The sequence below is a fragment of the Mya arenaria genome, chromosome 5 (genome assembly GCF_026914265.1).
Source record: "Mya arenaria isolate MELC-2E11 chromosome 5, ASM2691426v1".
NCBI classification, from domain to species: Eukaryota; Metazoa; Mollusca; class Bivalvia; order Myida; family Myidae; genus Mya; species Mya arenaria.
Genome location: NC_069126.1, coordinates 36,547,150 through 36,562,099, shown reverse-complemented (window position 1 = coordinate 36,562,099; position 14,950 = coordinate 36,547,150). Strand labels below are relative to the sequence as shown.

The window sequence follows — 14,950 nt, the reverse complement described above, 5'->3', positions numbered from 1 at the left end:
ACCTCAAAATCAATAGGGTTCATCTGCTGGTCATGACCAATAAGCCTACCTAGTATGAGGTCCCTGGGTCAAAGCGTTCTCAAGTTATTGATCGGAAACCGTTTTTCATGTTAAGGTCACACTGACCTTGACCTTTGACCCACTGACCTCAAAATCAATAGGGTTCATCTGCTGGTCATGACCAATACACCTACCAAGTATGAGGTTCCTGGGTCAAAGCGTTCTCAAGTTATTGATCGGAAACCGTTTTTCATGTAAAGGTCACACTGACCTTGACCTTTGACCCACTGACCTCAAAATCAATAGGGTTCATCTGCTTGTGATGACCAATACACATACCAAGTATGAGGTCCCTCGGTCAAAGCGTTCTCAAGTTATTGATCGGAAACCATTTGGTATTCCGACCGACCGACCGACCGACCGACAGACAGACAGACCGACCGACCGACCGACATGTGCAAAACAATATACCCCACTTTTTTCAAAAGGGGGCATAAAAATCATTAATATACCACAATGTTATTCATATAAAACAGATAAACATGAGCAATAAACAGATCTAGGACTTAAACCAACAATTATGTTGCCTTCTGTGAATGTAAAAACATATACTTGATTAGACTATAAAATAGTTTTAACAGAAGTCCTATGTTTTTCACTCTACAAGTTGAAAATAATAAAAGCTTACTGTTATGATTAATTATTACATCATACAACAATAAAAACAAGAGTTGTCGTAAGACAGCGCACTCGACTACGCTGCTTCTACTTGGAAGTGAATAGAATATTGATGTATGTGCCTGTCAAAAGCAAAAAAAAAATCAAATAAAAAAGTAAACAGTGACCATTACTCTCGGGGGCCCAGAACACAATCTCATGAAAGGTCTCTATAAACTCTTTATATATATACCAAGTTTGCTCGCAATATGTCAACCCTTACTTATTGTACCCTTACCAATACCAACCATTTTTCTATTAATAATAACTTTGACCTTGACCGTGATCCTATGAGCCTCAAACGCAATCTCATGAAAGGTCTCAATAACCTCTTCCTATGTACCAAGTTTGGTCACTAGATGTCAAACCTAGTAATTTATTACATAAGGTGGCTTTGACGCTGCCCTCCCACCGGCCCGCCCAAACAATAACACAAGTCATTCTTTTAACTTGTTTTCCCTTTGTGAAAATCTGGTTAAGAATATAAAAATGTGCTTGTCAAAAGAAATCAAAAGAAAAAAAGTAAATCAAGGGCCATAATTGGTATTTAGGATTTAAATGGAGTTATGTAACCTTATTGTAAGATGGTCGTCATTAATTATGCGAAGTATTAAGTCTATTGAATGAAGGGTATAGAATTATTTTTATTTAAATCCAAACTTGCCCTAACACTTTAACATAAGTTCCTAAATCACTCAGGGGCCATAACTTGTATTAAGGATAATATAGAGTTATGTAACCTCATTGTGTGATGGTCCTGAACAACTGTGTGAAGTATTAAGTCAATTGAATGAAGGCTATAGACATATATGTGATAATTTTGTGGGTTGATTCCAGGACACTCGTCGTAAGGTCAACGCACACTAGGGGGGTCTGGGGATTTTTTTTTAAATGGGGAACGTCTTTGGTGCATTCTACAGCATATCTGGGGCTATTTCAGTCGTTTTTAACGTCGGGAAAATGTACCTATTTTGACTGCCAAGACATATTTTTTACTTGACATGGTTTGTTTTTTTCTGCATTTTCTTGAAAAAATAAAACCACCAGATATTTTCCCAGGCTTTAAATGAAGTGCTAACCAGAAGGATATGCAGTCTACTTTCGGTTTCATCAAAACAGGAAATAATCAACTATACGGGCACCTGTTTTCCCGCGCTTTTGAGAACATGCGTTACAAAATATTTATTTTTTCATCACATTTAAAACGTTTGCAATTTATGACACACAATATTTTCCAGACGATCAAGAAGATTTTCCAGTTGATGAGCTTTTTTCCGTTTGGAGATGCATATAATTTTGTCTGTCTCATGTCTTATGAATAATATACACAACGATAGTTCGAAAAAAAGATCAAAACACTAAAATTCCTTATGGACGCGTAGGTTGTTTAAAGTTGTTTAAAGTATAACGACCTATCAACTTTGAAATTTGAATGGAATATGGGATGTTTTACGTGTTTTAATTATTTTTTTTACTAATTTTGTCACTTTCTTTGAACTTACCTTCATGCTCGTTTGTCGGTAAAATGTGTGAAAAATATCAATTCATCAGTTAAAAGCTATCATTCATAAGACCAAACAAATCCATATGAAAACAATGAATTTGTATACAAGAACACTCCCCGACTTGTTAATCACAACAATAGGCCAATAGATCAATTAACGGGTGATTGACGATGACCTAGACGACACACGTACCAATTAAAGGTTTAGTGTCAACATGTCCTGTGTTTTACAACCAGTGTCCCAGAGAGGCAAAATAGCTGACTTACATTGGTAAAATTAAGATAATGGATTTCGAGATTTTTTTTATGACTTTCCGGGACAAACATGCACCCTACGTGACTCCAAGACAGAGATACGATTTCCGTGATAATCCCGGACGTACGGGACGTTATCACATGTATGCTATAGAAGTTATTAATAAATATCCCAACCTGCACTAAATCTTTAATCTAAGTTCCAAAGTCAATCAGGGGCCATAATTTGTATAAAGGATAATATGGAGTTATCTAACCTCATTATGTGATGGTCCTGAACAAATGTGTGAAGTATTAAGTCAATTGAATGAAGGGTTTAGAAGTTATTAATAAATATCCCAACCTGCCCTAAAACGTTAACCTTAGTGCCAAAGTCAATCAGGGGCCATAATTTGTATAAAGGATAATATGGAGTTATCTAACCTCATTATGTGATGACCCTCAACAACTATGTGAAGTATTAAGTCTATTGAATGAAGGGTATTGGACTTATAAAAGAAAATACCAACTTGCCCTAAAACTTTAACCTGCCCTAAAACTTTAACCTAAGTTCCTAAGTCAATCAGGGCCATAACTTCTATTAAGGATAATAATGGAGTTATGTAACCTCATTGTGTGATGGTCCTGAACAACTGTGTGAAGTATCAAGTCAATTGAATGAAGGGTATAGAAGCTATTAATAAATATCCCAACCTGCACTAAAACTTTAACCTAAGTTCCATAGTCATTCAGGGGCTATGATTTGTATAAAGGATAATATGGAGTTATCTTGCCTCATTATGTGATGGCCATAAATAGCTGTGTGAAGTATTAAGGGAATTGAATGAAGGGTATTGGACTTATAAGTGAAAATCCCAACTTGCCCTAAAACTTTAACCGGACGCCGACGCGAGTAGTAATGCCTTCCTTATTCTTCGAATAGTCGACTTAAAAATCCATTCTGCAGTACATCTATAATTTCTTGAGAATGTTTTTTTGAAAAAGCGTTTGTCTCCCCAATTGTGTGGTCATAGAGCTTGCATACCAAGAATGAAATTCCTGTACCCAAACTTAAGTTATTAAAAAGTTAAGTTATTGAGCAGTAACCGGTTTTTCCCCTCAAAGTCCCCACGACCTTGACCTTTGACCTACTGATCTCAAAATCAATGGGGGTCATCTACTGGGCATAAACAACCTGCATGCCAAGTATGAAGTTCCCGAGTCCAAGTAGTAAGTTCCTGGGTCCGCCTTTCTACAGTTATTGAGTGGAAACAGTCACCTTAAGGTCACTATGACCTGATATACTGCCCTCAAAATCAGGGGTCTTTTTCTAATCATGACCAACTTACATACCACGGATGAAGGTCCAGGGAACAAGCGTTCTTTTGTTATTCAACAAAACCTTTTTTTTTCACCTCAAGGTTACTGCTACCTTGACCTTTGACCTACTGATCTCAAAGTTAGGGGTCATCTACTAGTCATGACCAACTGGAAAACCAAGTATTAAGTTCCTGGGTGCAGGCATACTCTAGTTTTTGAGCAGAAACCATTTTTCAGCAAAAGGTTACTACCAACATATTGTTTTTTACCTGAAGGTCACCTTGACCTTGACCTTTGACCTACAGATCTCAAAATCAATAGAGGTCATTAACTAGTAATTAACAACTCGGATATTAAGTTATTGAGTGGAAACGGTCACCTTAAGGTCAATGTGACCTTGACATACTGCCCTCAAAATCAATAGAGGTCTTCTTCTAATCATGACCAACCTGCATACCAAGTATGAAGTTCCTGTGTTCAAGCAACCTTTAGTTATTGAGCGGAAATGAAGTGTGAAGTACAGAAGAAACCAGTCAGAAACCAGTACTGGTACCAATTTGAGAGGCTATTATTTTCTAGGTGGCGAGTGAACCCACCATCCCTTGGGCAGTCATCGAAATTAAGAGTTTTAAATGAACAAGCCCAAATTCTTATACTATTGCTTGGCATCAATTTTTCGAACAAGCCCTGCTATATAAAATTCAGAATTTGAGCAAGCCCGGAAGACATTTAACCAGCGCAGGGCTTGCGGGCTTGTGTTAAATTCAACTTCTGCTTGGGTGAGAGGTAAACACCTATAATACCACTAGAACACTCACACCCTCTTTCTGTAATTACCTGTCACATATTCCTCTGTGTCAGTTCTCTTCTTAAACCAGGAGAGAATTGCATATGATGTCACATAGAGCAGGATGCACAACAGGAAGAATATCTGGAAAATAAAAAGTGTAGTGCTCACAAACGGCATATTTAAGAACCCTTTCCTTGCATGCCCATGAGAATTTAGCAACAAATGAGGCACATATACCAACAGATCGCTACAATAATAGGCATTTAGGAAAATTAATTTTAACATTTCTGTGTTTTCCTGTAAGGCCACAACTCTCAAATGTATATCCCATGCCAACATAATATCATATTTAGTATTTCACTTTAGATTCCCTAAAAGTAATGGATTATGCATTGTTTTCAAATACACATAAAAACTAGGGATGGAAACCGGATACCAAATCGGTATCCGGATATTCGTATCAAGTATTCGAATACTATCCGGATACTCGTATCAAATTGTTTTCATAATAAGTAAATTTCCTATTATATGTCACCCACCTTCTGTTATTTGACATAATTGTCCACTTAATTTATAATTCGTCATATGGCAATTTCACTTAATCATTCATTCTTTCTCAGTCTTAATAATTTATAATGTTATAATCAAAGCTAAACAACTTATTTTACATCATAAAACTCATGATGAATACCACATAAACACCTCGCGAATAGTCACTTCGGCCGAGGTGGTTGCTTGGTTACTGCCACGTGCTTTCGAGTTTGTTATTTATCAGCAGGTTTCATGTTAAATGACACTTTGATTATTTGATAGTCGATTGTAATTTTATTTCATTACATTGTTTGATTTAATGCAATACCTACAATTTCTACGGTGTTTTGTAATGAAGGATATTACCATCCTCGGATTTTGTGAAATACTTCCAAACACTTGAAGTCAATGTTGGAGGCATATTTCCGTAGTCGTGATACAGGAATAACGATTAATAATTCAAAACACAATTACAAGATGCAAAATGATGGAAATTTGATTGAAAAGTGAAAAGATAAACAAATTTGTTTTTGTATTTATTGTTTAGATAGCAATAATTTCTTCATGCATATTCATCAAAAATATGATTGGTCATTCATAGCTTTGATTGCACGACCCTTAACTTGTGATTCCTACGGATTAATGATCAATCCCTTAATAACAACTAGTGTCAATTAAGCACATCTGAGATCATAAAACAACACTTGTCATTGTAAACAAGGTCATAGAACTTCAAAGGGTGCTGCACAAGGACACAATATCATGGCTTGTGTAAACACCCAATTAGCACCCATTTGTGACACATACCCACTTCGCGACAGACACTGTTGATAACCTGAAATATTTCATCTGAAAAGTTTTATAACAATTGCTATGTCTCTGCTAAGCTATTTCATTGAAATTTTAATTCTTAACGAATATTCGAATACCCATTTTGGCATCCGAATACTTGCGTGATATCCGGATAGCCAGATACTCGGATATTCGCTTCCATCCCTAATAAAAACATATATTCACCAAGCTTATAATACATTTTGTCTTTATTGTTTACACCATGCAGGAAAACTTTGTGACAAGAATGCACTGACTAGCAGTTGAACATATTTTTATGTCTAATATTAAGTTTTATTTTTATTTTAATGTTTACTCCAGAAGAAATGTTTAGGGTTAATAGAGTGTCTTACATCAATTGAAGCTTAATATAGATTTAGACATTGAAAAGTCAGGCTTTAGGGCATGTCGTCCTTGTCATTCACTCAACAGTGAATGCAGCGCACTGATTCTATGCAACTTTGGATACAAAGACTCTGCCAATACCACCAAATGTAAAAAGTATTGCATCTGTATTGACTACCCACCAGTAATCACCATCCAGGGAACTTCTGACACAAGTAAAATAAACCTAGATAGAAAAGAGCTCTTGATAGCTAGCTTGAACCTAGTCTAAAATAATAGACGTGTTTTACGGGATTCTTCCAATCCCTAACGTCTAAACAGGAATGTGCAAAAAAAGGGGTTGTTTTAAAAATATTGAAATTCTTTTAAGTGAAGTATTTTATGGTTGAAATTGATCATAAAGAGTTATATTCATATGTTACCATGTAAGTGAAATGCTATTTTGCACTAAACAAGCATTTAATGCATTAAAACAAGTTGTTTACCTTTCCAATAAAACGAAAGTTGACTGACACAGAAAACAATTATGCGAAGGGGAACAGCTCGATACAATCGTAATAACTCGGCCTCCTCCGACAAAGCTTCAAGGTAGACCTAGTTATACAATCGTAACAACTCGGCCATGGCCGAAATGTTCGGAGCGATTTAAAACTGTGCCCTGAAGCCTTGCAGGTGCCCTTCATGTATATATCGTTATGTTTTGACAGAATGAAAAGAAGAAAAGCCATCAAACTCATAATTATAAGTTGGATATTTATTTTTTGTGTACGGAACTAATATAAAATAACATTATCTGGTAATATTTCTTGTTTTATGATATTTTATAGACGCTATATGCTTTAACCCGGAATCCTGATCGGAACAACTACCCACTTTTGATATTAAACAATTTGTATGTGAAGGATTTGCCATATCAAAAATCTAAAAAAAAATGTCAACATACAATTATTTGGACTAGCTTGAACCCAAACGTTGGCGCTGACAGGCCCTGCATGGTCAAACAGGGGGTCGGTGGAATTACCGAAAACCCGAAAATCCCCGTAAATACCGAAAATCCCTTCCATTCTCTGAGGTATATAGCGTTTTCTTTAATACGCCCGGATTTACTACTTTATTGTGTTCGAATGTTGTATGCCGTAATTGTTGGAGGTTGGAGAGGGGTGGGGAAGCCTGGGGAGGGTGGGGATGGGGGTCGTGGTGACTAAAACCCGGGACCCCCTTTCACTTTACATCGAGTGTGCGAGGTGGTTTGTACGCCGGGAGTAATTACTTATTATTAGTGTCATCGCTTGTATGCCATAGTTGGTTGTAGAGAGGGGAAGGGGAGCCGGTGGAGGGGTGTTGGGGTGACTTAAACGTAATCAAAACCAACGAAGTATGATAACAAGATTTATTCATTCAGTTTTGTTTATGAAAATTGTACTGTATTGGATGACACCGCACAGCAAGACACTTAAATGTGTGATCTGATACGACAGCAGACGGTAATAAAGATACACAGAAGTTGTGTACTTTACATGGGCTGGAGTTATTTTGTTATCGTAGATATTGATATTTAATGTTTCAACTTCAAACTAGTAATTCAATTGATATCACATTATATTTTTTTATTGATTTTCTTTTTTTTAATATGTCGTACATTGATTGTTTAATAGCTTTTGTATTGATATTGCTTGTAATTAGTTTATATTGTTGAAAGCGCCTTTGAACGTGTATATAGAAATGGTGCTGTATAAGTTAATCGATAAATAATAATTAATTGTGTATTGTGAACAAGTTGTGTGTCGAGAAAGGTGAATAACTGGTATCAAGCGGGAGTTGATTATACAATTGTCCTTATGTGTATCATAACGAATTGTATGTGTCTCAACTGTTATGTAGAATCGCTTGGTATGTTTCATTGCACAATCTCGTGAAGAAAGAAATGCAAATTGTACAATTTCACTTAAATACCATCACTGCACCTAAATACAAATCATCAACATCATATTAACATTGGTCATGATAGGAAAGTGTTATTAATGAATAAAAGCATAATCTAATATTTTATATCGTAAATCATAAAAAATTGGTCTAATTGCAAATAACCTCCCTCCCTTATGGACTTTCATTTCGTATTATTTTAAGACGGACTGCTTATGCAATGTTAAAAATATTCATCAATTAATCCCGAAAGAAATCGATACTTATTTTGAAATAATCATCCTATTCTGCGAAAACAGTTAGGTTGCCGAAACATTCACGGGAATGACCGTAAAGTGATATGTTCGAATTAAAGGTAATTAACAACCGTCTTGCCACTATGACAGTACTCGTGAACTGTACCTTGTTTGTTATATAGACCTATCTAGCTCACAAACATTTTTCTATAAACCTTAATATCCCGTTTTAGAACTATTCACATAAAGGCATACCAGCATTTAAATGGGTTAGTAATCATACGGAAATGCAATGTTTTAAGTCCACGTAAGAGAGCTATGTAATGGCTCTCTTCAGCAGCAATGTAGCACTAACGCGCAAGGGTTGTGGCAAATGTAAAGCATGTATAATAATAGAAGTTAAATACACATATGATAGCCTGAACATTCAGTGTATAAAACAAAATAAAAAAAACATATGTACAAGATGTAAAACTGAGTTGACAAAACAGTTGTATAATGACTGTCAATTATCAATCAAAGCATACAAAGAACCCATGGCTAGAAAGATAGGTATAATGGTGTGACATTGTTGGCAGTACTGTTGAATGTCACGTCAATGCATATGTCTCAGCTTTCCCTAAAGGGGGACATAAACTGAAAACATAAGCACCCTTTTTTCATTTTTAAGTACAGTTGTTACTTCATGCGTACCTCAAAGACTCGAAAGCGAAACGCGAGGAAAATATGCCTGTAACATGTCATGTTGTCGAGCAAGTTCGAACTCTTCAAGAACTTGTCCTGAACTATTTTTATTTATTTGTTGTTGATGCGATATAGAGAAATATTTTATCATAAAGCGATGATTAAGGAATAATCCATCCCAGTAAATGTAGTCGACATCAGCTAACCGTATTTATTGCTGGCCGTTTACAAAAGGAGTAATTGCATTTGCGACGTGAGTTGCGCTGAGAGATATGCCACCTCAGTGAGACTGAAGTTTCCCTACAATGGGATTCACGGCGGGTCTCTGCAGCAACAAACTCACGCGGTTAAATGGGTTTCACCGATTGTCTAGCTCTGACATAAATGGTACACCCCAAAATTGAATGTACCATGTATATCGTTTGACCTAAAAGTGCATGTTGACATCAGCTAGCCGCTATTATTGCTTATTATTGGCGCATGGTTTTCGACGACGACAAAAGGTTAACGCAATTTGGAAAAAGGAGTAGTTGCACTTGCGACGCGAGTTGCGCTGAGAGATATGCCACCTCAGTGAGACTGAAGTTTCCCTACAATGGGATTCACGGCGGGTCTCTGCAGCAACAAACTCACGCGCTTAAATGGGTTTCACTGATTGTCTAGCTCTGACATAAATGGTACACCCCAAAATTGAATGTACCATGTATATCGTTTGACCTAAAAGTGCATGTTGACATCAGCTAGCCGCTATTATTGCTTATTATTGGCGCATGGTTTTCGACGACGACAAAAGGTTAACGCAATTTGGAAAAAGGAGTAGTTGCACTTGCGACGCGAGTTGCGCTGAGAGATATGCCACCTCAGTGCGACTGAAGTTTCCCTACAATGGGATTCACAGCGGGTCTCTGTAGCAACAAACTCACGCGCAAGCACTTCAAAAGGTATGACATGTTTTCCAGAGTAGACACAGCATGGCACGAGCAAAAATGATACAAAATGTTACACAATTCAAAAACACATTATATGAACAAAAAGACATACAATAAAACACATAACATCTAAAATGACAATTTTTTTGTACCGGACAATGGCGCACAGTAAATCCACAACAAACAATTGAATGCGCCTATGCATGAATTTGATGTTACTCCATATAATGGGAAATTTTCGTTTGGTAATTTTCAACACGCTTTTTTCGGGTACGTCGGCGTCACATGATCTCCCATATGAGGCGCCCTATCAGATATGGTAAAAAAACAGCAAAATTTGGGGTTAGTCCGTAAGTAGCTGGACATGATGAAGGCAACGACATCAGCATTTACGTAGTTTTAATTAATCTAGATGTTCGTGTACATAACAAATGTTCTGGTGTTACCGAGCGCCATACCCGGTGATCTTATATATATATCGAAACAATTAACACACATAATTACAACACAACTGAGAAGCACAATTAAGGCGTTTTCGAAGCACAGCTAGACAAACTGATACATGACATAGGTCTTTAATATATTTAAATGTCCGCTGACTGGATTTAAATGTATGTTTTTTAATTTCTTTGCCATTTTGCTTTCATCTATATTTGTTTTAATCGGTGGTAGCTGTGTGAATTATTTTGTTGTATTATTTTCATTTTAAAGAAGGATTTTGAAAAGTTATCTGCATTTCATACAGCGCCCTTAACTGACTGTGAACACAAGTGGAGGTTACACAATTTCTACAAACAGTAAAAAACGGGGACCAAGTGACAGTTGAAAAGATGGAAATAAACTGGGCAAAAGAAACGCGAAATTATACACCAAAAGATTAAGTTTGGTAAAATGTGGCAAATATCACAACAACACAAGCATGACATGGACATAAATAATGGTTGCATAGAAGTATTCATGTTGAGCTCCATTTTTTCGAGAACAACCTCAGTTAAGAAGGTCCGTAAATTTTACATTATATAATGAAAAAAATGTGTAGATTTAATTTGAAAATAGTTGCCCGTTAATTTTATAAAATTGCAAACATAAGTACAGGTGCTTAATACAATGTACAACGCGATCTACTTGCGTGCGGCGTAGTTAAAGTGTACCGATTTCTTACTTTGTAAACCGTTCATAGACATTTGAGGTTGTTTTCGTAGGAAATGGCCAAGGTGCTCCGAATGAAAACATTGCATAGATGATAAATATAACAAAGTGACCACGAAAACAATATTGCATAGAATAATCAACATCAACTCATTGCACACAATATCTGATACAATACAAATAAAACATTACAAAATCATGTGCTACTGTCACCGACTTTAATGTGAACTGATTGGTAACTGAATGTGAATTTGCAGTGAGCATTAAAAGTCCTAAATGAGCTAATTCTTGAAAAATAATTTAAATTAAATTATAATACCATATACATCTTTTCGTAAATTTTTACAGTTGTTACAATCTGTGAAATCTTGTCTTACTTAGCAAGTAGCGATGCTTTACTTTATCAAACAGTCGGCTAACCACAATAGAAAATCTGCACAAGTTAGAGAACAAAAGGTGACACACATTACATATAATATTAACATATATACAAAAACAACACTATCTTGAAATACTCATGTAGTTTAGTATTAAGAATTGTCTTCTGAGAACATTATGCCAAAATATCGAAATGTTAAACCGTCTCATTCTTAACAAATTAAGTTGGTGAATCCCAAACATCTATTTCAGCCGTAATTGCGAGTTAAAAAACGTCACAGAAGCTAATATATTAATATGTGTAAACATCTATCTCATTACTTTTAATTAAAATACAATTTGAACTTTTGTATAGAAATGTTAGGTAATGAAACCAAAAAATAAAAATAAAAAAATATTGCAATGTGCTTCTGGCTGGATTCGAACCACTATCATGAAACCCTCAAAATATTCTTAGTCCCTGTGCTTAACACTACAGGCTAAAGCATTGAGTATCGAGTGGAGGTTTTATTAGGGGTGTGCTACCTTAATGGTCGCATACTTCAGGAACTGTACAAATACATTTCTAAATTCCCCAATGTTCTTTCATATTATTTGTACACTGGTGACACGTCATCTTGTTTTGAGTAATAGCTGGATTATACACTCAATTCGCCCATTCTTAATCATCATGATTTAATTTCAGCTCATATAACTGTCTTAGAAAACAACACATTGCAAGGAATGTGTATCGGTTTAGTGGCAGTGAACGGCTACTACCATTCTTCTTTGTGATTACGCTTGGCTAGAATAAATCGCGTTATTAATCACAAGCTGAGGGATTTCGCTTTCTGTACGGCAAATTGGATTCGCACGCACGCAAGCACGCACGCAAGCACGCACAACTGCTTTGACTGTAGTCAGTGGCAAAAGTACAATAAATGAAGACAAACTTCATCCTGCAATGTTTATTATGCTGAACACATGAACAGATACAAATTAACATTATTGACGAATGAAACGAGCACAATTACATGTACCGGCACACTGCCGACCTAATTCTATGAAACAACTTTTTCAGTCCCTTCTCATTTAAATGTACTTTGTCTCGCATGAACTCGGCTGGAAAACGTATGTGGGGAAGCCGCAAAACTTCAACGAGCTCTCTCTTCCCCAGCAACTGGTTAATTCGTGCGCGCTGGCTTGCAAAAGACCTGTACCCCAACCCGTCCCGGAATGCTCCACGCTCCCCAATCTCCAACACCAGGATGGTAGATACACCACTGTCAAGGAAGTCCTGGGCAATGTCAAGTACGGCCGCCACTATGTCCTTCGGTACGGATGTAGTTGTGATATCATTGCCGCCCAAACTCACTACCACCAAGTCCGCCCCGTACATCTTCACCTGTTTGAAAAGTCCTGGTTTGGGTTTGGAAGCTTTCATCCCGCCCGCACCAAAGAAACGCACCTCCATAGGCACCTAAAATAATACATTTAATATTGTAAATGGCTTCACAGTAGTTGCCTTTGTAATATTCTTTTCAATTATCACCTCATTGCAACATTGTTTTAATAATTGTCATCCGTATATATTCAATTGAAGTAAAACATAATATATACAAAACAGAATATATATGCAGCCTTTCAATTATAGAATTACTACACAACTTATGACTGTAATATTTCACAGTGTGCAAAGTGCTTAAACATCACATATGAATACATAATATATCATTGTACATTCAGACCTAATATTTAGTACGCTTAATTAGGTTGAGTCATTAAATCGTGACAGTAGGTGTTTACAAAAAGTCTACAAGCTGCACTCTCACAGATTGACCATCCTAAAACTTTTTAGTACGAGTATATTGGAATGTCGTTATATGACAACTAGAAACAAACACGTATAAATCGCCGATGTAAGCTAACTAAATAGGAAGTTAGGTTTTACTGTACATAGTGAGTGAACATGAAAAAACAACGCACCTTGAGGTCCTCATTGCAGAATGCGTCTAGTCGCCAGACGTGACTGTCCCCGAAAATTGCAACTTTCTCCATTTTTAATAACAAGAGTGAACACAACATACATGCAATATATTTGAACACACCTTTATATATACTGACAATCTGACGATTGTGCTCAAGCCATCCCAAGGTGTTAATTCTGCTACAAACACTCATTACACGGTTCTAACTTTGATATATCAACAAGCGCTTTCATTAGGTACTGCGAATTCACACCCTTTTACCAAACACGTGAAATTTAACATATCATGTTCTCAAGGTGTTCCGACTTTCATTAGCCAATTTTAAAATCCATATTCGCTTTCAACTATTCCCCAAATATTCCTCGCCTTTCTTTTAAAAAGCAAATGCTTACAACGCTTTTCCTAAAATGTATTCACTAAATCTATATTGTACTATTATTATACCAAGAACAATACGAATATAATTGATAAAACATACATATATATATAAATAGAAACACTGACGTGAAATGTACTCTTGAACTGCATTGCATTAAGAAATAAATATTCCGACTTCAGATGTTTCTCTCATACACCGCGTACTCTTACTTGTTACCTTCGTGTAAATAGAACAGAACAGATATTTTATTAAGACTTGTACAACGTACATCATCTTCTTAACCACAAATGAATAATAAATAAACAAACACATGGTATGACATAGGTTATACATAATATGAAATAGAATCATAAATACATTCAAAAAAATATTCACATCAGGTGAGGATGAACAAAACTATTATAATTATAAGTGAATATTTAAAGTTTATCTTCAAATACTCCTTTGTGTAAATACAAGATTTAATTTCTGGTTCACAGGAGCATCCCGTTTTGAACCTGACCGCCATTGGGGTTCAATACACATCGTATTATAGTCATCAGGGACAGCATGGTTCCAAGTACTGACCGCACGATAAGAATCTGTCACAGCGGGGTGTCATTACTGATAGGTATCAGACATGGACCAATATCTCACAATGACATGTCCATATCGATATTGAGACGAATATTTCATGTATGAATTTAAATAGTATGCTTTATGATATTAAATCTTATATTAAGCCTTTATTCATTAAATACACTTTCCTATCATTGTCATGACAAATGTTAAAATATGTTGATGATTCTTATTTAGGTACAGTGATGGTATTTATGTGAAATTGTGCAATTTGCATTTCTTTCTTCGCGAGATTGTGCAATGAAACATACCAAGCGATTCCACATAACAGTTGAGACACATACAAATCGTTATGATACACATAAGAACAATTGTATAAATTAGGCACACAATTGTTAGATATTCTTTTTCTTATGTACAAGTGATTCAAAGGTAATATTTCTACTATTGATACAACCTTATTCATTGTGATTTG

The 14,950-nt window shown here is 36.0% G+C and overlaps 1 protein-coding gene across 2 annotated transcripts in view; it reads right to left on the bottom strand.

Moving 5' to 3' along the window:
- Window positions 1–14,950, bottom strand: part of LOC128236256 (limb region 1 protein homolog) — a 40,944-nt gene that overhangs the window by 24,440 nt on the left and 1,554 nt on the right. For both annotated transcript variants that reach the window (XM_052951139.1, XM_052951140.1), the window contains exon 2: window positions 4,613–4,706. In XM_052951139.1, coding sequence (XP_052807099.1) covers window positions 4,613–4,706 — 94 coding nt within the window. The remainder of the gene's footprint in view (window positions 1–4,612; window positions 4,707–14,950) is intronic.